The sequence below is a fragment of the Perognathus longimembris genome, chromosome 2 (genome assembly GCF_023159225.1).
Source record: "Perognathus longimembris pacificus isolate PPM17 chromosome 2, ASM2315922v1, whole genome shotgun sequence".
Taxonomy (NCBI): domain Eukaryota; kingdom Metazoa; phylum Chordata; class Mammalia; order Rodentia; family Heteromyidae; genus Perognathus; species Perognathus longimembris.
In genome coordinates this window covers 103,058,542-103,084,361 of record NC_063162.1, presented here as the reverse complement: position 1 = coordinate 103,084,361, position 25,820 = coordinate 103,058,542, and the positions used below count along the sequence as shown (strand labels likewise).

Genomic DNA, 25,820 nt, shown 5'->3' with positions numbered 1-25,820 from the left:
CCACCAGGTCCTCATTCCTGCAGGCAACATGTTAGAGCTCCATCTGACAAGAGCTGCTGCAGAATCCTCTTTCTCATCTCCCAGATCAAGAAATAAAAGGAGACAAACTGAATCAGAGCTAGAAAATATCTTCTAAATGTCACTTTCTTTGAGTTTACACCTCAAATACAGTTTTCAAAAAGTGCCATATCATTGTCAGCTAGAGAACTGTCCCCTGGCATTTGGCTTGGGGTTTCAAACCACATTGGTTAAAACCCCAGATCCTCTGAATTATGTGCAGTTGAATTGTTATACAAATGAACTTCTACAGGGACCTGGCAGAGCTCAGATGAAGACCTTCCCTGCAGTGTCTGGGAATATGGCCTAGTGGTAAGGTGCTTGCCTTGCATACATGAAGCCCTGGGTTCAATTCCTCAGCACCACATGTACAGAAAAAGCCAGAAGTGGTATGGTTCAAATGGTAGAGTGATAGCCTTGAGCAAAAAGAAGCCAGGGACATCGGCACGGACAGTCGTCACATGGGCGTAGCGGCTTGAGGAAAACAATCACAAAAAATGTCTAAGCAACAGCCAGCTCAGTTTATAAATCCAGAAACTCCTGGCTATGTTGGATTTGCAAATCTTCCTAATCAAGTTCACCAAAAATCAGTGAAAAAAGGTTTTGAATTCACACTGATGGTAGTTGGTGAATCCGGTCTAGGAAAATCAACTCTCATCAACAGCCTGTTCCTTACTGATCTCTACCTAGAAAGAATCATACCTGGAGCTGCAGAGAAAATTGAAAGAACTGTCCAAATTGAGGCTTCAACTGTTGAGATTGAAGAGCGGGGAGTCAAGCTGCGCCTTACAGTTGTGGACACACCTGGCTACAGGGCTGCCATCAACTGCAGGGACTGTTTTAAGACCATTATCTCATACATTGATGAGCAGTTTGAACACTATCTGCATGATGAAAGTGGCTTGAACAGGCGACATATCATTGATAACAGAGTGCATTGTTGCTTCTACTTTATTTCACCTTTTGGACATGGATTGAAGCCATTAGATGTTGTATTTATGAAAGCAATACACAATAAAGTGAATATTGTGCCTGTCATCACAAAAGCGGATACTGTCACTCTGAAGGAACGGGCGCGGCTGAAGAAAAGGATTTTGGATGAAATTGAAGAACATAACATTAAAATCTATCATTTACCTGATGCAGAATCAGATAAAGATGAAGACTTTAAAGAGCAGACTAGACTTCTCAAGGCCAGTATCCCATTCTCCGTAGTTGGATCCAACCAGTTGATTGAAGCCAAAGGCAAGAAGGTCAGAGGTCGCCTCTATCCTTGGGGTGTTGTGAGGTGGAGAACCCAGAGCACAATGACTTTCTGAAGCTGAGAACAATGCTCATCACCCACATGCAGGACCTCCAGGAAGTGACCCAGGATCTTCACTATGAAAATTTTCTTTCTGAGAGGCTCAAGAGAGGTGGCAGGAAAGTGGAGAACGAGGACATGAATAAAGACCAGATCTTGCTGGAAAAGGAGGCTGAGCTCCGCCGCATGCAGGAGATGATTGCAAGGATGCAGGCGCAGATGCAGGGTGGTGACAGTGACAGTGGGGCGCTTGGGCACCATGTGTGAGGTGATATTTACATGTTGAAACACTCTTGGATAAAATGAACACATTCCAGATGAGTGCTGCAACTGAGTTTTCTTGAAATCCTTGGAAGGGTGCCTATACAAATATTAAGTACCTGTGCCTGAGAATCGGCCTACCTACCTTCGTACCTATCTTTCTTTTAAAAAAAAAAAAAAACTCTGTGATTTTGTATGAAATGCTTTTAACATTTATATTTCATTGCTAAGTTACATTTTATTTGTGAGGTGAACTCATTTTCATGTTTTTCCTCCGTAGCCACCAATGTTACTAGAATTCATTACTAAGAATTACTCATTATGTGTTGTTAATACTGAATTTCTTCAGTTTAGCCGGTCAAAGTAACTAATCAATGACAGCCACTCTCGATTTATATCTAGAAGATTCAGATTTAACCCATAATGTTCCTGCATGAAAAGCATGTTCTCTCTGACAGAGAAGGATATGTGGTCTTGGTTCCAGGCCATTTTCTTCTAAGTCCTACTGTATGAAGACTCTCAATCTTCCTTAGTTTTATATTTGTGCACAACACCTAAGACAAGTTTTGCTGCTATAATCCAATTCTGTTACTTCATCTGCACATTTACTTTCTCTGACCTCAAGCATCAAGTCCCTCAAAGTTAGGCTAGACTTACAGCTTATGATTTGGATAAGGACAGGTCTGGACCAGCCAGGGTCTAGCTGCTGGTCTTGCTGGACCCCAAAGCTTCCTGACTCAGCTGCTTTTCACCTCTGTGAAGTTCAAAGCTGGATACCCATTTATCAGTTTTTCAAGGATCTGTGTCCAATACCTTCTGTAAACCCTTACAATAACAGAGAAGTAGATCAACTTGTTGGCATTCATTTTATAGAGAGATACAGGAGGTCAACCTGTGGATCCTCCCCCTCCACATTGCCAGTGTCAGACATAGGAGAAGAGCCCTACTCTTGACTGTTCACCCTCGTAGTTGAACACAGTCTAGGATAGAATGCCTAGGAAGAGTCAAGTCTGTAAATAACTCTATGCCATCACCAGTGCAGACCCCAGACACAAAATGCTGAAAGGATGCTGTTATTGTTACTTGCCTCAGAAGTCTTTTTTCTTATTAGTGACACTGCCACCCACAAAAGAAATGGGGAATATAAGTGGCTTTGTTGTATTGATTCAAAGCATATTTTTAAAATTGCATTCCTTGATATCCACTGGACTTACCCTCAAAACCCTTTCTAGTGAACAATGCAAAACTAGTGGGTGGAGAGCTACAGATGTGGCTCAGGTGCTAGAGCACCACCAGAAAAAATGGGGGAGTGGAGACTGATCTTCTGTTGAAGACATATCAACATAGTCACATGCATATTGAATTTTATTCTGGCTAAACAAAATTGACTATCCTGTATTTAGTTAGTTACTTATTTATGCTGGGAATCAAGCCCAGGGCCTTATGCATGCTTTGCAAGTGTACTATCACTGTGCTACATCTTCAATTCAAAAAAGATATCCACTACCACATTCAGCATTGTTCTTAGTAATTACTGTAATTCTGAAAATGTATGAGATACAGTATGATAATTACACATAATATGTGTGTGCATCTTCGTAAATATTTTTTAGGGTTTTTTTATGCCAATACTGTGGCTTGATTGAACTTTGGGCTTCATGTTCTACCTTAGTCTTTCACTCAAGGCTGGCATTCTATTACTTGAGCTACAGCTCCACTTCTGGCTTTCTGGTGGTTAACTGGAGATAAGAGCCTCACAGACTTTTCTGCTTAGACTAGCTTAAGCCATGATCCTCAGATCTCATCTTCCTGAGTAGCTAGGATTCCAGGCATGAGCCACTGGTGTGTAGCTATTTTTTTTATTAACACATTATAATTTTACACACTTATGTGGTAAAATGTAAATGCATATATTTATATTTATAATGTGTACTTAGCAAGTCGGAGACATTAACATTCCCATTTCATCATTCCTTTGTGTTAGGAGCCTTTGAGCTCCTCTTCTAACAATTCATGATATATAATAGATTACTGAGAAATATTGTCACCCTATAGTGCTAAAAATCACTAAAACTTGCAACTTCTACCTAGCTGTGTTTTGGTATCTGTTACTCGTTTTCTAAAGTGAATCTTTAAAAATGTCAAGCACGAGACAGGCACTGATAGCTGTGCCTGTAACCCTAGCTGCTCAAGAGGCTGAGATCTGAGGATCACAGTTTAAAGCCAGCCCAGGCAAAAAGTCCATGAGGTTCTTATCTTCCATTAACCACCAGAAAACCAGAAATGGAGCTGTGGCTCCAAATACTGTGACTTGAAGTGGTACAGCACTAGTCTTGAGCAAAAAAATACAGCACCATGGCCCTGAGTTCAAGCGCCACAACCAAAAGAAAAATACTGACCTGTTACAAACAGCAGCACAGTTAAAACCTCTATCATAGCTCATTGTAATTTACCAACAATGAATCAATCTATCAATATATGTTTGCCTTCTTGTCTCTTCAGTCAGGAACTGCTTCAGGACAGTTTGTGATCAGGATGCAGCAGAAAGGAACCTGCATGTACTGAGCTCCTGCTACATGCTAGACTCTCCACTGATTATCCCACTTCCATCTCACAATATAGTGCAGAGTAGGACGTCCTGTCTGAGTTGTAGGGGTGAGAACACAGGTCACTGGCTAGCCTCACACAGCCACTGATGGAGCCAGGATTTGAACACAATGCTTAGACTCTCAGCCCATCTTCCCTCCTTTCTGTCCTACTCTTTCTTCCCTTTTTACCATGGAAGATTCCGGCACTGAACTCCATAAATCTGAATCAGTTATCATGGTAGGCTGACAAGCTACCCAGGAGCAGGCATCTTTCATTTACTACTGAGCAGGGCTGATCCTGACAGATACAGTTCCCCAAGAAAAGAAAATCAAATCCATTTTTTAAACTAGTTTTAGTCTTGATTTTAGCCTCACTATTCTTTTACTCACCGTCCTGTCTCCATTCTTTCCTCCCAGCCTTTATCATTCTTTATCTCCTTCTCATCTCCAAAATCATTTCTCAATTACCATTTTTTTCTTCTTAACTTATTTCTTGCCCAACCAAGAAAAGAATAGGGTTACATTTCCCTCTCTCTTCCGACAACATAAATCACCTACCATGTACCATGAAGAGACAGACAAGAAAACCCACTGCAAAGTTCAGGTTTTTCCCAGAACACAAAGAGTCTACACAGATTGGAAATAATTTCAAACCACTGGAGAGCCAACCCTTAACATCAACAGAGTTCTCTAAAAAAATCTCACCACCTCTCTGGCTCAGTCTGTTTCCCTTCGCCACTCAGATACACAAGAATTCTAATCCTGTCATAGCCAGTGCTGGTTGAAGCACTGCTGCTTAAATTTGCAGAAGAAAACAAAGTGTGTGTGTGTGTGTGTGTGTGTGTGTGTGTGTGTGTGTGTGTAAACATTCCTATCAGGCTTATTTGATTTTCAGTTCAGCTTCTTAAAAGGAGTTTCTTAAAAAGGAGTAAATACAGTGTAAGAGTGTTTTAAAAGAAAAACTGTAGAGGGATGTAAGAGATGAGAATCATCAGGATGCATTATATTCATATGCTACTTTGTTGAAGGCAGCTCCTTTATACAACTATTTAAAATATAAGGACTGAGCACTAGTGGTTCTTACCTCTAAGCCTAGCTACTCAAGAGGCTGAGATCTAAGGATCATTGTTCAAAGCCAGCTCAGACAGGAAAGTCCATGAGACTCTTATCTCCAGTTAACCACAGAAACCCAGAAGTGGCTCAAAATGGTAGAGTGTTATCCTTGAGTGAAAGAGTTTAGGGACAGTGCTCAGACCCTATATTCAAGCCCCACAATGAGCAAAAATAATTTTTGTAATGTTTAAAAGATAAAAAGTAAATAAATAAGGGCTGGGAATGTGACTTAGTGGTAGAGTGCTTGCCTAGTATGCATGAAGCCCTGGGTTTGTTTCCTCAGCACCACATTAACAGAAAAAGTCAGAAGTGGCGCTGTGGCTCAAGAGGTAGAGTGCTAGCCTTGAGCAAAAAGAAGCCAGGGACAGTGCTCAGGCCCTGAGTTCAAGCCCCAGGACTGGGGAAGGAAGGAAGGAAGGGAAGGAGGGAGGGTGGGAGGGAGGGAGGGACAGAGGGAGGGAGGGAGGAAAGACTACAGCCAGAGCTCCTGCTAAGGAAAACAATGGAAGCCAGTACATTAATTTAAAACTCCAGTTTTTAACAACATATACAAGTGTTCATATACTTGTTTGTGCTCTACTTCTTTCTCTGTACACTTCCAAAGGGAGTGCATGTACAGAGCAAGCACCTTCTGTGACGGGGAATCTCTGGGTGGGGGCCAAGGCCCCTAGCAACCTATGTTTCACAAAGCAGTTCTTGGTTGTCCTCGGAGTGTAATAGTGAAGAGTGACTGTGTGATTGTGGTTTCCAGGGGAGTTAAGCGACAGGGGTAGTCCAGCAGGCACATGGAGATTCTTGATGGAAGCTAGTGGGTGATCCTCCCTTATGGACGTGAATGCCACTCTTGGGCTGAATATGAATTCAGACATAGAGTAGGACTCCCAAGAAATGCCACCTATTTATAGTTGCCAGCTACTCTAGCCTCATTTCTGTAAGTCTCTTTATTATTCAACTGTTCAAAATATTAACCCCACTCTAGACATGAATTAATTTGGACAAATCACAATTGATGCCAATTAGCAGGACTGAAGAGCATTTCCTCTTCATAGAATTCACTATGGTTACTAATTGCAATCTAATTTATTTGATTTAATTCATGTTTCACTTATATAAAATGAGATGGGAGAGATTAGTGTCCTTTCCCTTACAGTATTCTTGTGACCAGAAAGAAGCTCCCCCCTCTGCCCCCCATGGAGATCATTCTTTCTCTTGTCCAGTGAATCAGATGTCAAGAAACTTTCCAAGTCACAACCCTCACACAAAATCATGCCTAATTCTACAACATGAAAGAAAGTTCAACAGTTTCCTGGCTCTATCAGAAGATAATGGATGGGGAGGGGTGGGGAATCATCCTCTATAAGGAAAATATTTCCTATATTTCCTATCATAGGGTATGCTTCAGGCATAATTGTGAAGTGAACATTTGTCTTTAGGGCTCACCATGTACTTCTCTGCAAGACCCCCAAAATCCTCACGCCCTTTTTTATATTCTTGCCAGTCCTGAGGCTTGAACTTCTGGGCCTGGGCAATGTCCTTCAGCTCCTTTTGCTCGAGTGTAGCCCTCTACTACTTGAGCCACAGCTTCACTTCTTGCTTCTTCATGAAGAATTGGAGATGTGTCTCACAGACTTTCCTGCCCAGCTGTCTCCCAAGGGCAATCTGATCCCAGCCTCCTGAGTAGCTAGGATTACAAGTGTGAGCCACCATCTGTCTTTCCTTTCCTGCTTCCAGATCCAGGCCAGCTCTGACTTGCTACAAGTTCCAGGCTCTTAACTCCACTGACTCCTTGACTACTCCAAAATGTTTTAACCCTGAGTTCTGGTCACTAGACCCCCTTGGGGAGAATTAACTCATAGCAAAAATGTTACCTGGCTGATGATATCTTACTACATTCCTCACAGATTATCTCAAATAATATAGCTTCAAGTTAACCAAGACCATCAAAGTCTTAGACATGGTGTAACAGTGATGAAAATATTACTTTCTACAGAGAGATGAGATTTTTTTTCAGACTTTAACAAGCCTTTTGGAATTCTTTAATAATGAATAAGAAATAAATGAAAGCCTGGCACTGGTGGTTCACACATATAATCCTACCTACTCAGGAGACTGAGAACTGAGGATCACAAAGCCAGCCCAGGCAGGAAAGTCCATAAGACTTTTATCTCCAACTAACCACTAGAACACCAGAAGTGGTGCTGTGGCTTAAAGTGGTAGAGCACTAGCCTTGAGCAAAATAGAGCTAAGGGACAGAGCTCAGGCCCTGAGTTCAAGCCCTGTGCCCAACAAAAAAATAAAAAACAAAAAATAATAATAAATGAATAACTCCATAAACACAATAAGAGGCAAAAAAAGGATTAGTCAGAGCCAAGTTCCATCGTTACTTCAAATATGTTTCTGTTCATTAAATTTATTTTTCAGTATCTTCAAATAGTTGTACAAAGGGATTTTAATTCAACCTGTCAATTTAGGAGTACAATGGATCTTGATCAGGAAGTAGGATCACCCCTTCTATCATCTTCCTCCCATCTATCCCAACCACACCACCTTCAAATTATTTAGTTCTATTTTCACATATGTACACTACGTACTCTGTATTCAACCACCATTCCTCTCTCCACTCTTCTGCCCCCTCCCCTCAAACCCTGCCCCTCACACACCAAACATGTTTCCACTTGCTGGTTCATTGTTAAATTGTCAAATATTGAACGATCACCAATATGGTCAGATACAAAGGACCAGAGAAAAAGGCAGACTTTATATCCATAAAGTACTAAAGAGGGACCCAAGGCTGAAGTGAAAAAAGACAGCTCCCAAAGCATTTTCCAACTTAGGTCACATCTATGACAAGGCAGTTTTGCCAAGGTCTCTTTTTACATCAGTTGAATTGATGTTCTTTCATTTCCAAGGTATATATCAAAGAGCTCATTTTCGGAGGACTCTTTAAAATTTGACATTAATAGTCACATGAAATGATGTGTTTCTTGAAGGTATTTTATCTTGGATGAAGCTTAAATTAAGCATTCTCCTAGCATGTGGATATGTGATGAATTGTATTATAAGTAATTCTATTTTTAGCTCACTAGTTCATTGGCAGACAGTTAAAAATAGAAGCAGGCTTAGTAGAGTTCAGATATCCCAGAATTTTCCTTTACTGGTTAAAGAAACTGAAGCCTGTTTTCCAACCTGAAGGATGGGAAGGAAGGTATGTGCGGCTATGGTTACAAGGTTGTGGCTTGTAGTTCAGAGATTCGTGTGTGATGTGTCAATGGGTGGAAACTGAGGTATGTGGCTCCCCCAGGAACTTCCTGGAATGGTTCAAATATTGGGTGGAAAGTGTCACGTTTTAAGAACCTTTTCCCATCTCCCTCCTCTGCAATGACTTAATTTTCAGATGGATATGCTCTCCAGGATTTCTTGCATACCAGATTGGCGGCCACCAGGGGGCCAGAGGAAAGTATGAGCCTCCCTTTGTCCTAAAATTCATCCCTGGGCATGTGGGTGGTTATTCACCACCTTCTTTATGGGTTTGCACACCCTAGCACACCCCTTTCCAATGAGCAGCAGAGAAGCTGAGCTGAGAATTTACCTCCAGATCTGGTGTTTTAGGGTGCAAACAGGGATAAGGAATTCCCTGAGAAGGAAGTGGTAAGCATTTAACTAGATAAGGCCTAGAGTTTGCTCTACCCAATACCATACCTGATGTATGCTAAGCCCTCAGTTCTTTGGTGTGCCTCAGAAGACTGATGTAGTGGACTCAGATGCTGACACTACCGGAGAGGGTATTGCCTTTTCTTGCTTTCTGCTCTGGACTGGTTTCTCCCTTCCTCCATACCCTGTGCTCTGTGGGCTCAAAAGTTGTCTTTTTAGCAGCTTGCCAGGTATGACCTCCTCAAAAATGCCTCACTGTCCCCAAAGTTCCATCCAATTCTCTCTCCCTCAACCCTGTCATCTGCAGTCAGAATCATGAAGACTTATCAAGTTGGAATTTATATAGACAGGATGCAGGAATCTAGATTGAGTGAGCTTTCTAAGTGACTCTGACCAATGATAACGCTTTAGAATTTCTGCTATATTCTTAGTGAGATTTACTTTTTTTAAATAAAATATGATGCAGACTGATCTCCACCAGCTGTTTGGATGGAAATTAGCTGATTATCTGATTAAAGTAATTCACACTGAACTGTGAGCAAATAAATTCTCCTTTTAGGAGAATTTATATTCTGACGTTTTGCCAGATTTAATGAAATTTCCAATTAGTGAAGTGTGTTGGATGAATATTTAAAGAAAAACTATGCCCTTGTGACCCAGGCAGGTATAAGGGTATTGGTCTTTCTATTCACATGATGGCTAACTCCTGTAATCCTAGTTACTCAATAGGCTGAAATCTGGGGATCTCAATTCAAAGCCAGCCTGGGCTGGAAGGGCCATGAGATTCTTATCTCCAATTAACCACAAAAAGCTGGAACTGGAGCTATGGCTTGAGTGGTTGAGTGCTAGCCTTGAGTACAAAAGTTCAGGTACAGAGCCCAGGCCTGGAGTTCAAGCCCCAGGACTGACACCACACACACACACACACACACACACACACACACACACACACACACACACACACACGATTGTCAATATAGAGGAGAAGAGCAAATGAAGAGCTAATGAGGAAGAGGGGGGAACTGAAGAAAGGAAAGAAGAGAACAGGGGACAGGGAAGAGGAAGAAGGAAGAAAGCCACATCAGTGTTCATGGTTTGTGTAAATGCAGGACTGAGTGACAGAAACATGACCCAGACACTGCCCTTTCCACTCTACCCTGGGAGTCACCACTGATATGGGGATTTTATTTGCTATCTGGATGGTTTTGAATATGTGCTGCCTAGTTGATGGAGGAGGGGTGGAATGCCTCACTCTTCTTTGCACTTGTCTTTGCTCTTCTCGGACCATTTTTCCACCCTTCAAATGTTAGCAAGGGCCCACCCAGTCCCTGGGCTTCTCTCTCCTCCTTTTTCTACCAGCCCTCAGTGAGTGAATTTCCCCAGACCTGTGGGGGGTGGGGGGTGCGTGGGGGTGGGTGTATGCATGCATGCAGTCCTGGGATTTGAACCCAGGGCTTCAGCACTGCCCCTGAGATTTTGTACTCAAGACTAGCAATCTTCCACTTGAGCTACAGCTTCACTCCCAGCTTGTTGGCAGTTTATTATAGGAACAGTAGTAGTGATAGTGGTATTTGTAGTAGTAGTTAATTGGAGACAATAGTCTCATGGGCTTTCCTGCCTGGGCTGGCTTTAAACTGTGATTCTCAGAAACTAGCCTACTGAGAAGCGAGGATTACAGGTGTGAGCCACCAGTGCCCAACTCAGACTCATGGTTTTAAATATTAGAAGTACAATCTATAACTCCCAAATATGTGCCCCCAGTCCCAGTTCTCCCTTGAATTTCTGAACTTTTTTTTCAGTATGAGGGCTTGAACCAGGACCTTGTACTTGTTAGGCAGGCAAACACTCTACCATCTGAGCCACATCTCCCTGCCTCCAATCTGAGCTCCCCTTTTTTACTTGGTGATATTTCAGATAGTGTCTTGCACTTTTTGCCTAGGGCTTGTCTTTGAACATTACTCTCCTACCTATAGCTTACTCATAGCTATGATTGCAGGCGTGAGCCACCATCCCTGGCCCTGAATTCCTGATCTTTAATATCTTATTCCTGGCCTATTTTTCCCCTCCAAGCTTGGATATCTCATTTTCTTCCTAAAAAATCTCTCCCCAGTGTTTCTCATCCCAGTACACTATGTTCTAGTCTCCCAAATGGACCACAAACTTCAAAGACATCCTAAACTCTCACTCCCCTCTCTCACACAGAGACTCTCCACCTAGTCTAACCAAATCCTAATTGTTCTGCCTTTAACATATATCTTGGATCTCAACCCATCTTACCACCTCCACCACTAGCCAGCCAATAGCACCTCTCACTCACATCACTTCATTGCTTCCTAGTTGTCTTCCCACCTCTACTTTTTGAGCTTATAACCTGAGACACAACGAACCTTTTTGTATCATAATCCTCATTCATCCCTTCCTTTATTCCCACCCCCTAATAACTTCCCATCGCGCAAAGAGTAAATTCAAACTGCCTTATCACATCCCACAAGTCCTATAGAAATTGCCATACCCAATGACAGCTCTGTCTCCTATCTCCAGCTCCCATGGCTTCCCCACTGGTCCTCTGACCTTTGCTGATGCCCCCACCTAAAAAGCACACATCCCCTCTTTCTCTACTCCTTCATGTCATTCAGGAGAACCTTCCCTGAGCATCTGTTCTGAAATGGCAGCTGTCCTCTTGTAGCATGTAAAACTACATGATGTATTACATGCATATTTATTTATGACCCAGGGCACATTTGCATATGAGCTTTCTGAGAGCTGGAATTTATTCTCTTGTCCACTACTGAATCTCCTACTACAGCAGAACCTGATCTCTCTTACATGCTCAATTAATGTTTACTGAATGAATGGAACAAGACTAAGAAAAAGTATTCAGGAGAGCAAGGAGTCTTACAGATGGTACCATAAATGAAGATTACATCTAAAGTCTTATTAGGAGCGAAGAAGAGGAGAAAATGAAGCTATTGGTTACTTTTTCTGTCGCCTCCCCCCCCTCCCCCACTTTGTGCACTCTTCTATAGTGGCTGATTTAAGACAAGGCATGTCCATATTTCATTCCAGTAAATGGTTCCTTCTGGAATCCTGGGCCTCCTCTTTGCACACACAAAAGAAGAAAAAAGCTCCTCTTTATTCCACACTCTTAAGTGATCAAAAAATTATGCATTCACAATTACTGAATCCCAAACTCAGCTTTTACCCATTTACTATACATAAAACATAGCTAATGAGATTAGGCAATAGGAAGCTTTTCTGTTGCAAAATTATATTAATGGAGTCTCCCAGTGGTGAAGCTACTTTCTCTGAAAGTTAAGCACATCTCAGAAATCACATTAGAACTCTCAGTGCTCTGTGGGACTCTGAGGTCATGGGAGGAGAGAAGACTGAGGTAGCATCACAAAGCAGTTCACTTGCTCTCAACATGTAGCTGTGGAATTGAGACCATCTGATTGGTGACTTTCTTCCTGCACCTTAAAGGATTCATAGTATTTTCTTTTTTAATGCCACAGCTGGTAATGCTGGCAGCCATTTCCTCATAAATGTTACCAACAACAATGGCATTGACCTCTACTAGTTGTTGCCTCCACTAAGACTAATGAAGTAATACTTTAATAAAGCTGCAAATTATTAAAAGACAGACATGGTATCCTGGGAGTAGGACTGTGTGAGAAGGGATGAAGTGGGGTGACTTGATCACAAGATCACTTGTAGTGTGCAGTTTATTTCTGGCTTTTTGCTGGTTAATTGGAGATAAAAGTCTCAGGGACTTTTCTGCTCAGACTGTCTTTGAACCAAGATTCTCAGATTTCAGCCTCCTAAGTAGCTAAGATTCTAGCCCTGCACTCAACTTGTGTGATTTTTTTTAAAAAATCATATGTATGCATCACCCCAATAATGTCGAAATTTTAAAATACTAGCTAGTATACTCTTCCCTGATAAACTGCATTATCTCAAAAATATGTTCTAGCAGTTTTCTTAGGGAGCAATCCAAATTATATTTCTTTTCTTCTGTCTTCCTCCAGTCTGTGGAATGAAGAAACATCTAAAATGAAGCTTCCTCCACCCTTCTCCTACAGAACAGACCAGAGGCCCTCAGGAAGCTCTGAGCAGGCACCAGGCCATCAGCCTCACTATCCTTTGCTAAAATCCCTCCTCTCCCTGCATTACAACTCCCTGGGGGAGCTGGGGGCCAGGGGCGGGGGTGGGGGGGCAAATCCCTGCCCAGAGCACCAGTGCAGCCCCAGAGCTCCTGGCTTAATGTTTACTTGTGGGGCTGAAAGGAAGCTGCTAAATTAACCATGTATTTGTCCCTTTGGCACCGACATTCAGTCCTGCCCCCTCTATGGATTCTGAACTCTTGCCTGGAAACCTCAGTGCCCAGAGCTGCAATACATGGCTAACAGGGAGGAAATGATTTCAGGCCAGAGACCACAGAAGGGAGGAATGCAGGGAGGCCAGGACCGCCAAAACTGCCTTCCACTGACCACCTGGCGTCTGGGGACTGCACTGAAGCCAGCCATAGGCAGGCAATGTGAACCACCTTTGTGCTTTGTTCATTCATTTTTCTTTTTCATGTAAAATGATTGCATGTTGCTTCTGGAAGGTGCTATGAAAGGGGCAGACCTGTGACATGCGACTTGTGCTTTTCTGCCTCATTGACTGAGGAGGGCAGGATCCCAGGCACCTGCAGTCCCACCAGCACTGCGGCACAGTGGGTGGTCATTCAGGTTTATGTGTATTTTTTAATCTCCCCTAGTAGATTATTTCTGCCTCTCCCATGGTTCCTGACATACCTACAGCAATGATACAGACAAACCTGCCAGGCTGTTCTGCAGATTTGATGCCTATTCATACTCCAGTGTCTTCTTGTATGAGAAGTATTGCATTGCCAAATTCACAGTCAGATTTGAATGGTCTCTTAATTGGCATTTTAGCGTATTGGCCAAGAGCCATTCCACTGAATCACAAATAAAATCAAGGGTTGGTTAGACTTGGAACCCTTTCTAAGAACCAGAAACCTGTTCTCTGTGTAAGAAGGATGTTCTGTCACAGAGAATAGCAACTGACACAGAGAGAGAGAGAGAGAGAGAGAGAGAGAGAGAGAGAAAATGTCAGGTGCTCCTGGGAGCATTACTCAGCCCTCCTATCTGTGACAGCCACCAAAGGCAACAATAATGAAGAAAAGAGATATGGCATAGAGAGGCTGACGGGACGTGTCAGTGAGGGGCAGCACACAGGGACTTAACTCCCACCCTGCTCTACCTTGAGCCCAGAATCACTTTGAACACAAGTTAATCCTGTTGCCAAGAACCTAAGAAAAAGAAATTGGACATTATTATTCTCTATTATTATGGCATCTTCTGATCCTTCTTTTGCAAGACTTTACATATTGATCACTCATTTTCTTTTCAGTGTCTTCATGCAGTCAGCAAGAATACATTGAGGAGCTGGGTGTCAATGGCTCACACCTATAATCCTAGCTATTCAGGAGCTTGAGATCTAAGGATCATAGTTTGAAGCCAGCCCCAACAGGAAAGCCCATGAGACTTTTAACACCAATTAATCACTAAAAATAGCCAGAAATAGAGCTGTGGCTCAAGTAGTAGAGTACTAGCCTTGAGCACAAAAGCTCAGGGACAGTGCCCAGGCCCTGAGTTCATGCTCCCAGAACTGGCTCATGCCTATGCGCACATGCATGCACACAAACATATCACATTGAGGGACTAAGGATGTAGCACAGTAGTACAGACCAGGCCTAGCATGCATAAGGCCCTGGGTTTGAGCCTCAGAACCAGAGAGAGAAAAAAAACCTGCACTGAGTGATGTACTTACTATGTTGACGATAGCACTGAATGTATCAGTACCGAACAGGATACTTAGAAATACACATATGTCTGCCCCTTTGGCATGCTCTGAGTTTTCAGGGCATTTCCTAATCACTCTCTTACAGAAGCAAACACAAATCTGTGAAAACACTGGAGACAGTAGAAGATTTAATTTTTCTTTCCATGGCATTCGATTCTCAAAATGATAGTATCCATTGTTCCCTAGTTATAAAAGTAATACTTATTTCTCTCACTGTAGAAAGAAAAATCAGACAATTTTTCTGGATGTCTAAATGTTCTTCAAAAAGTGAATAGCAGGGGCTGGAAATGTGGCTTTGTGGTAGAGTGCTTGCCTAGCATGCACAAAGCCCTGGGTTTGATTCCTCAGCACCACGTAAACAGAAAAATCCAGAAGTGGCGCTGATGCTCAAGAAATAGAATGCTAGCCTTGAGCAAAAAGAAGCCAGAGACAGTACTCAGGACCTGAGTTCAAGCCCCAAGACTGGCAAAAAAAAAACAACCCAAAAAGTGAATAGCATCCTAAATCTACCATTTAAAACCGAACTCCCATTGTACTGTGGAGGAGACCCTCCCATGTTTTTGTGCATGTATAAATATAAACATACCTATCTTTTTAAATGGGATCATCTTATAAATGATATTTTAGATTGTGTTTACTTCATTTAATATCATCAATATCATTCATTTAACATAGGACATTTTTAAAAGCGGCTGTATAATAAGTACCATGACTTAACTAATTTTGTATTTGGATTATTACTTCCAACTTTTCTTCCTACAATAAACAATTGCATGTGTACAACTGTGTTAGCATAATCAGAGCATTACTTACATTTACTAAATAGCATTCATGGGGCTTCAAGCTCAGAACCTAGTACTGAAACCCCATTCTCCTGCTGTGCAGAGAGAGAAAAAAAAGTGTAGGGAAGACCAAGTGAGGACCCAAACTTGTCAGGGGAGGAATCAAATGAGGCTACTGAAGAGAACATGAGATCCAGATCTTCTCTGTGTCAATGTATGGTGTTTCTCAAAGTCAGAATTATCACATTGGTTTTCTCATTGATAAAATGGACTGAATAGAGCTGGAGATGTAGTATTCTTGCCTAGCATACCTTAGGCCTTGTTTTTAATTCCCACAGCCACCCCTCCCCCCAAAAGAAGGTAAATAAAGATCAAAGTAAAATGGAATGAATGATGTTCCTGGCCACTTGTAGGAATTGGGCAGCCTAAGGTATGTAAAATACTTAGCATAACCTGATGAAAACCTCAACATCTCAAAGGCCTTTTGGGAATGAGGAGCACAGCTTTGGAGGGAGATTTCCTCACTGAGGATATGAATAGACTCTGAATGTAATCACATCCTTAAAACAGAAAACAATCCTCCCTGTGGCTAATGTACTGGTGTCTTCCCTCCATCTCCCAGCAGCAGCTCCCCAGAGATGGAACTCTTTATCCAGTTTGAATGTCATCCTGGTGCCTGCCTGTAAAATCCTGAAGAGTTCTTTATAGATTCTTCATTCTAAATAAGCACTAAGAAACTGCATAGATTTCTTACTTTATTGTTCAATGAAATTTTTAAAAACTTCACAGGGAGATCTAAAAAATGCCTTTCTCCGTTCTGTTTTATTTCATATCCCCCACAAGTGTGTTAAATGCCAATCTTATTCCTCAAAGCCATCCTATAGCATAGGCTAGAGATTCACTTTACAGATGAGAGCAAAAGCAAAGATAAGTAAAATGTCATGACCACATCTAAATCTGTCTAAGATTTAGACTTCCAGCTGATTTGAAAGTCTAGGGGATGACCACTTTAAATGTAAATGTTCACATATCCCGGATACTGATCTTTTAGGTTCAGGTGAGAACAGAAAAAAAGTTTCACTATGATAAATATAGTGCTGCAATGAACATGGCTGTGCTGGTAACTTGAGTATGGCCTTGTTTGTGGACATTTGGGTAAATACACAGAAGTGGGAATGCTGAATCATAGGGGAGCTCTATGTTTAGTCTTTTGAGAAACCTCTATACTACTTTCCAGAATGTTATACCAGTTTGCATTCCCACCAACAGTGTAGTAGCATTCCCCTTTGGCCACATCTCTGCCAGCATCTGTTGTTGATAGATTTCTTGATTATGGCCATTCTAACTGGTGTGAGGTGGGATCTCCATGTTGGTTTGATTCGCATTTCTCTTGTGGCAGGAGATGTTGAGCACTTGTTCATATATCTCTTGGCCATTCTCATTTCCGCTTCAGAGAAGTCTCTCTTTAAGTCTTTAGCCCACTTGTTAATGGGGTGGCTGTTCCTTTGATGATGTTTTTTAGGAGATTAAATTTTTTAGCTCTAATTGACTATAATGTATAGAAAACTGAAGTTAGATCCATATATATCACCAGGCGCCAGAATCAATTCCAAATGGATCAAAGACCTTGAGGTAAAAGTGGATACCGTGAAAATATTACAGGAAGGAATAGGAGAAACACTAGAGCTCTTTGGCGCAGGTGGAAACTTTCTTAATAAAGACTCGGAGACACAACAAATCAAAGAAAGGTTGGACAAACGGGACAGCATTAAACTGCAGAGCTTCTGCATAGCAAAGGACATAACTAGCAAGATAAATAGAAAGCCCACAGATTGTGAGATCTTCACTAGCCATACAACCGACAAGGGCCTCATATCTACTTATGGCTTTTGGGAGGTGGGGCTAGTTAATTGGAGATAAGTCTCTAGGCCTTATCTGCTCTGGCTAGCTTTGAACTGTGATCCTCAGATCTCAGCCTCAATTACAAGCATGAGCCACCAATACCAGCCCATGTACATATTTTGAATATTTGATCATTTACAAAAGGTATCACAGACCTGTGTTGGGACACACCTATTTTTGGATGACTCTGCTGTATCAAGTGCTCTATCCCTTAGCCCTGAAGTCTATACTACTCTGCTGTCACCTCCAGGATAAATCAGTTACAGGAAAGTGAGTTTTCCTTCTCTGTAATCCTAAACCTACTATGCCCAGGCCAGATTATCTTGTCCTTTACTGATGCAGCTGGTTTTCCCACCTCCCAACAGGCATCTATGCTTGAAATCAGTATAAGAGAACATTTATGATTGTGCTGAGGAGGCCACATTGGTGAAGCAGTAGTTTTCAAACTAGATTCCTTCAGTCCTTAGCCACAGCAATATAAAATGGAGGACAGAAGCTGAGGGAAGGGCCTGGCAAGGTGGCTTTCTGAGTCCTTGCTTAGAAGTAACTGCCCTCAGGGCTGGGGATATAGCCTAGTGGCAAGAGTGCCTGCCTCGGATACACGAGGCCCTAGGTTCGATTCCCCAGCACCACATACACAGAAAATGGCCAGAAGCGGCGCTGTGGCTCAAGTGGCAGAGTGCTGCTAGCCTTGAGTGGGAAGAAGCCAGGGACACTGCTCAGGCCCTGAGTCCAAGGCCCAGGACTGGCCAAAAAAAAAAAGGAAGTAACTGCCCTCACTTCTGCTTCAACATCTAGAATGGGGATTCCTAGAAGATTCACTTGACAGTGCTTTTATAGGGAGCTGAAGAGTCACAACTGAAAAGCCAGTAGAGAATACCAATCTAGGTCAGATTCTAATTCCAGTTCTTTAGCTGGGTGGCTTGAGGAAAATTGCTTCCTCTCTCTAGAGCTCGCAGCATTACCTGGGGAAGCAGAGAATGTTAGAATAGCTGATTCCTGTTTTACTCTATGAGAGCTTCCATTAACAAATGACCATAGACTCATTGGCTTAAACACAGAAATCTGTTTTCTTACAATTATGGAGGCTAGTATCCCAGGATGAACCCTCAAGGCTAGTCTCAGCCGAGGCCTCTCATTGCAGGTATCTTTCTCCTGTTGTGTCCTTACATGGCCTTTTCTGGGTGCACTCACACCCAAGTATCCTCTTTTTCCTATAAGGACCAGTTCTACTGGATTAGAGCCTACCTTTAAGACCTCATTAACCTTAATTACCTTCTTAAAGGCTCTGTCGCTAAGTAGGATCGCTTTGGGAGTCAAGTATTCATCATGTGAATCTGGAGATACACTGTTCAGTCCACAATAATATCTAAGTCTCCTTTCCATCAAAACCTGCCTGAAGCTGTAGAGCAGCTACCAGGTACCTCTCTGAGTACTGGTGACACAGTCTCATCAACTGTGGCTCGTGATGTCTTAGAAGCTCACTGTCCAGAAAGAAGAGGCAAGTGCTAATAAGGGATGCTTGGGACAAAGCAGAAACCTAAGAATGGGAAGAGAGCAGTGGAGGAAATAGCTCCTAGAGAAGCAATATGAAAGATATGACACATGAATGTGCTGGTTAGGAAACCAGAAGAAGGGCATTTCTCACAGAAGGAGCAAAGACCCAGAATAGGACATGGTTGGGTGGGCAGGCCACAGTGGGAGGTGGGAATTGAGATGGAGGTGTGGGAAGGGCACCTGGCACAATTCAAGAAGACCAAGCCAGACATTGTGGGCTGGGCTAAGCAACTGAATGTACTTAGTAGCACAAGTGTCACTCCACAAGGTTTTGAGCTGAAGAATTCTCACTTGTGCTTCCTATTACTGCCATATCATTTGTGGCTAACCAATGTCAGCTGGCCAATGATGGGTTACACTGCTACTATATGCTTTAATCTTGTTTACTTCTCTAAGTGGGGAGAGGGGGGATGTCCACTAGACTTGATTATAAATTGCCTTCTGTGCTCTGCAGCCAAGTTTGCTTTAGTTTAAAGGAATGCACACATCATACTCGAATGTCTTATTTCATTACAGTAAATACCCTAATGGGTAATTAAGACTGAGTCTATTAAATTTGTGGTAATAAAAAGATGCAAAGCCTTATGATCCTGAACTCTGGATCTGCCAAGGACTCATTCAAGACCATAGGTCTTTGCACTGAGAAACAAAAGTCTCCCTGATTCCTAGAGTACAGAATGAGCTCACAGTTCTAAAGAGCTATACTTCTTGTGGTAAGTACACACAATATACCTGAGTCTTGGAGGGTAGTTAAAAAGAAGAAAGAGAGCTTGACACTGGTGGCTCATACCTATAAACCTAACTGCCCAGGAGGCTGAGTTCTGAGGATTGTCATTCCAAGCAGCATGAGCAGTCAAGTCCATGAGATTCTGATCTCCAATTAACTACCAAAAGAACTGGAAGAGAAGCTGTGACTCAAGTGGTAGAGTGCTAGCCTTGAGTAAAAAAGCTAAAGGACAGCATCCAGGCCCTGAGTTCAAGTCTCAAGACTAGTGCAAAGCACATACACACACATACATACCTACACACACACATACACACACACACAATAAGATATTAAGATATTATCTCACACCCATTTAAAGAAACCAGAAAATAACAAGAATTACTGAAATGGAACATTTTTTTTACTGTTGGTGGGAATGACAAAATGATTAAATAACCACAGGAAAAGATTAAAATGTAATATATATATATTATATATATATATCCAACAGTATGTATATCCAATAGAACAGAACAGAATCTCAAAAAATATTTGCACCACATCTGGTGCTGATGCCTCACATATATAATTCTAGATATTCAGGACACCGGGATCTGAAGATCATGGTTCAAAGCCTGTTGGGGTAAAAAAAAAAAAATCTAAGATACTCTATCTCCAAATACCAGCAAAAAGCTGGAAGGGGAGATAGAGCTCAAGTGATAGAGCAACTGCCAGAAACAAAAATGCCAAGCCAGACCTCAAGGCAAAGTTTAAGCCCTAGTACACACATACTCTCTCTCCCTCCTCCCATCTCTCTCTTTCTCCCTCCCTCCTTCTCTCTCTCTCTCTCTCTCTCACACACACACACACACACACACACACACACACACACAATACCTCTGTAGCATTATTCACAATAGCCCATAGGTTGAAGCAACCCATATGTCCATTGATAGATGAATGTATGAACAAAACGTGTTACATGCAGTAGACTATTACATAGCCTTTAAAAAGAAGGGCTGGGAAGGTGGCTTAGTGGTAGAGTATTTGTCTAGTATATGCATGAAGCCCTGGGTTCGATTCCTCAGTACCACATCCACAGAAAAAGCTGGAAGTGGTGCTGTGGCTCAAGTGGTAGAGTGCTAACCTTGAGCAAAAGAAGCTCAGGGACAGTGCCCAAGCCCTGAGTTCAAGTCCCAGGACTGGCAGGAAAAAAAACAAAGAAAAAAAAAGGAAATTCTGTCGTATGCTACAGTATGAATGAATATGTAAGGACACATAGTCGTAGATGGTGACATATTCTTCCCCCAGGAGATAAAGGATATCTAAAGTCCCCATTAGAGTTGGATGCAGTTCAAAACATTACAGTGGGAGAAAATGGCCAAGCCTATTTAGCCAATAAAAAGTGAGCTGGATTCCTTCCCTCGCTCATGCTCAGAACAGAGATTCACTCATTGTTCTCCAGAAACTGGACTGATTCTACCAAGCCTTCTTCTCACTCAGACAGTGCCTGCCACCCCCCTACTCATCTTTCGCCCCCAACTATCTTGACTGTGAGACTCCAGACCATAAGGAAATAGGCCAGAATGGAATAATCAGCAGAAAAGGAAACCACAGGAGACCTTTTACCATGAGTAAACACAGAAGATTCAACATAGTAGCATATAGATAGTCTGGACAAAGGGCTGTTCTTGCAAGCAGTGTGAGCAGTGATTCAAATGACAGTTTCAGAAAAGATTGGCTAAGAGCCCCCTGGAAATGGAACATGGGCAACTCAGAGCCCATGACATGTTACAAGATCAAACCTGGCTGAACAAAAAGCTGAAGCAGCACTGGATAACTTATTTATTCAGTTCTGCTCCATTCAAACCTGGGAAAATGTGACATCTTTTAAATTGCCTCCCTGATGGGCAATATCCATGGTGCATGGAAAATGTTAGCAAAAGTTTTGAAAAGAGCAGACTGTTTTACAAGGCAGTGATTACAGAGTAGCCACACGGAGGCATCCACCAAATTCTGCAAATTATCCTGATGCTTCATAGTCTTAAGACAAAAGGAGCGATGGCTACATGGTGAGAAGGAAAATCCTGCCTTTTATCTGCTTCCATCTTCTCGCTTCATGGGTCTGTTTGAAAAGCTAGCACTGTGCGCACCATCTAAGTAATGATGATGGCATTCTAATTTTACTCCCCCAGCCAAGTGTCTTCCCAGGATGATGCAGAGTGTGGTGTTCTGAACTGGAACCAATATCCATGTTATTTTTAGCCTGGCAGCCTGCAGAATCCTCACAAGCCCGGAGGGCTCTTGTTGCTTGGTGGTGTTGGGTACTAGGCAGAAAAATACCCTGGGGCCGCGGTGTCTAAGTCACTCAGACTCAAACAAAGTTCCCAGCAGACATCAGGATGACCTGCACTCAGAGCAGGGTCAGAAAGAGGGAGAGGCAAAGTGGGTGTTCAGTGTGCAAAATAGAAGGAAGCCCTTGTCCAGCACCTGCATGACCCTGGGAGTGAGCTTCCTTAGGTACTGAGCCCCAGGCACCTCAGTTACTTTACCCTAGTCAAGGCCCTGCTCACTGGCATCATGCTGTTATTTTTCCATTTGTTCCTCAGCTCCTTGCACACCATTTATCAATGGTATGATATAATTGATCCACAAAGAAGAGAGATCCAGGAAGGATTGACTAATCATCAATGATGAGATTGTAATGAGGGATTGATCCAGTGAGAGATTTGGCCAGATAGAGGCCATAGATGACCCAAGACCAGAGCAGATCTAAGATGGGTTGTCAATAAGTGACCTGCCCTGGTCAAGCCCTGGGCTTGATGATTGGCAAGTGAGAGTGGGCAGTCGTTGTGACATTGGCCACAGAGGTTCTCTTCCATCAAGAGAGCTCAAGCTCTTTCCAAGGAATTATCTACCCTGCAAGAAGCTCCTTTCTCCTCCCAGATGTGAACATCACTGGTTTGTTTATTTGTTTGGTTTTTTTTGGGAGGGAGGGTTGGAGGCTTATCTAAGGCTCTTCCAACACCCACTGCTCCTAGCCCAGCCCACTGAGGATGGTATATTGGTATACAACATTAGAGACAAGTACTTCCTAACTTACTATGCTGTTAGTTCATCTTGTGATATCATAAAGCCAATCCTGGCAGCTTAAAGCAAGGAGAGAAACAGGAGCCTCTGGCTAAATGGATACCAATAAATGGTTCACTTCAAAGCAAGTTTTTGTAGTGTGGCATTTCAAATGCATTTATGTTGTAAGTGTGGCTCAAGCAGAAGTGCATTTGTTTGAGAGCATCAAGGAAGTTGGGACTCCCTTCTCGGCCCCCTTTTCCCTTTTGTCACACCAAAAGAAAGCCCCAAATACTTTCACATTCTATCCTTTCCTCCATGTGCATAGCAACTTTGAAACTCTCATTTTTTTATTTTTCTTTCTTATGCTTACACACATACTCCAGGCCTCCCTTTTTCCTATCTTTACTATCCTCTTGGAATAGCCAGACAATCAACTGTGTGATGATGTTAAGTAGAAAAATATTCCACACAAAGAATGCTAGAATGGTTGGGTTGTTGATTCACAAGCCTAAATTTGGATCCAGCAGATGGGAGTACCTCCAATGCTGCAGGGCGGACCACTCAAAGTCTACCCATTGAACTGTGGAAAATCCAAGGACTGCTGATATTTCTTTTAATGTTGTTTGAAGAAAGCATTCTCTTCCATAGTGCTTCCACCAGCATGAATCTCACAGCATCATTACAGACTAATCATCATTATGACATGAACACATTTCAATTATCCCCTGTGTAGTCTGGGTACATTAAAGTAACTGTTGAGTTCTTTTACCAAGACGAGTTCTTTTACCAAGACTAGTTCATTAAGAACATAATGTGCACATGACTTTTTAGTACAATAGAAAAGAAAACAAGAGGGAAAACACTGAAAATAACAGAATCTTTCAGAATCTTCGCTAATACACCCTCTGAAACCATAAGCTAGTCTTATATTAATTCAATGTGCTCTGTGATGCAAAACCAAGCACTCCATCCCTTTCAGCCCAAAACTGCCAAGCCATGGCCAACAGGGTGCATTTGCCCATCCTCGCCAAGTATAAGGTATCTTTGAGCCCTGGTTAACAATGCCAGTGTCTGTGAAAGGATGGGGATGAGCGTATAACTTGTGGTCTTGTTATAGGGATGCAGGCATAGTCCTATAATCTACTGGAGAATAAGGAATGTGACTATTCCCTTAAGATTTGTCCTAAAGAACAAATAGGTCTTTACCTACAACGATGCTAGTTATTTATTTATAATAGCAAAGACATCAAATCTATGCCAGACAGGGTAGTGAACATCTATGATCCCAACACTGGGGAAGCTCAGGCAGAAAGATCACAACTCTGAGACCAGATTGAGCTACATATAGTGAAACAATGTACCAAAAACCAAAAGAGAGATACTGTATGAAAGGAAATATACTGGGGCTGGGGATATAGCCTAGTGGCAAGAGTGCCTGCCTCGGATACACGAGGCCCTAGGTTCGATTCCCCAGCACCACATATACAGAAAACGGCCAGAAGCGGCGCTGTGGCTCAAGTGGCAGAGTGCTAGCCTTGAGCGGGAAGAAGCCAGGGACACTGCTCAGGCCCTGAGTCCAAGGCCCAGGACTGGCAAAAAAAAAAAAAAAGAAAGGAAATATACTTATCTGATTCATGTAACTGTAACCCCTGTGTACATCATCTCTATAATAACAAATTAAATTTTAAAAAAAAAGAAAAGAGAGAAAGGAAGAAAGAGGGGCACAAAGAGAAAAAAGGAGCAGGAGCAAGAGATAGGGGAAGAGGAGGAGGAGAAAGAGGGAAGAGAGAGGGAGGGAGAGAGGGAGGGAGAGAGGGAGGGAGAGAGGGAGGGAGAGAGGGAGGGAGAGAGGGAGGGAGAGAGGGAGGGAGGGAGGGAGGGAAGAGAAGGCTCTATATATCTGACAATAGTGAAATAGTCGAAAATGGATTATCTACATGAAGTGAAAAGGCATGAGGATAGAATCGAATGTTATATACCCACTATGAATTGAAGCTGATGATGAGTATGTGTAACATAATATTTGAAACATCAAAATGTCATTTATACTGTGATTCAACTATGTAAAATAAGTATTCATTTACATAAAGAATAGAAAAAAGCCTGGGGTGAAAACAATTGGTATGTCAAACCGATCGGATTTGTAGTGATTCATGTAATCATTTCTTTCATAGTTATTATAATGCTGAGTATAAAAATAAATAAAACTTGGAAAGGAAAAGGAAATACTCAAATGAGATGCCTTCTGGGCTAGGCAGGATCATCAGGCTTGAGATCATTCTTTATTCTTCCTTGCTCCTTCAAAGTAGCCTGTACAGTCTTGCTTGACACCAATGAAGGGAATGCTTGAGTTTGAGGAAAGACCCATGCTGGGAACTGAATACTCAAACATTTCAGCTTTTGTTGGTAACAAATCTAACGCACACTTGAATTGTTTGTTGTTTTCTCCTTTTATTGATAATGTGCACAAAAATCTTCCTGATAGCTAGGCACCAATGGTTCATGCCTGTAATCCTATCTACTCAGGAAGCTGAGATCTGAGGATTGCAGTTTGAAACCATCCCAGGCAGAAAAGTCCATGAGACTCTTATCTCCAATTAACCACCAGAAAACTGGAAGTGGTGCTATGGCTCAAAGTGGTAGAGTACTAGCCTTGAGCAAAAATGCTCAAGAACAGTTCCTGGGCCCTGAGTTCAAGCCCCATAACTGACAAAAAAAAAATTTTCCTGACAGAAAATAATGCATCTTTTTATCTCTTCCCCCACCCCTTTCTTTCTCTCTTTTCTTTCCCCTTTCTGCAGTTCTGCTAAGCCAATATTCTCTAGAATGAGCACAAAAAAAATCAAATAACAGCTAAACAAATCGAATAACAGCTTTTGTACATCAACATCAAGAAGGAAGACGCTTGGAAGAGATCAGAGTCCAGAGACGAATATGGAAAAGTGAAATATCCACTCAGC

At 42.2% G+C, this 25,820-nt stretch overlaps 1 protein-coding gene across 1 annotated transcript; it reads left to right on the top strand.

Moving 5' to 3' along the window:
- The first annotated feature begins 504 nt into the window (after nucleotides 1-504).
- Nucleotides 505-2,224, top strand: LOC125346911 (septin-2-like). The gene is given in 2 exon segments (XM_048339840.1): nucleotides 505-1,338; nucleotides 1,341-2,224. Coding segments are annotated over 2 exon segments (1,071 nt in total). The 5' UTR covers nucleotides 505-554; the 3' UTR covers nucleotides 1,628-2,224.
- The last annotated feature ends 23,596 nt before the right edge of the window (nucleotides 2,225-25,820 follow it).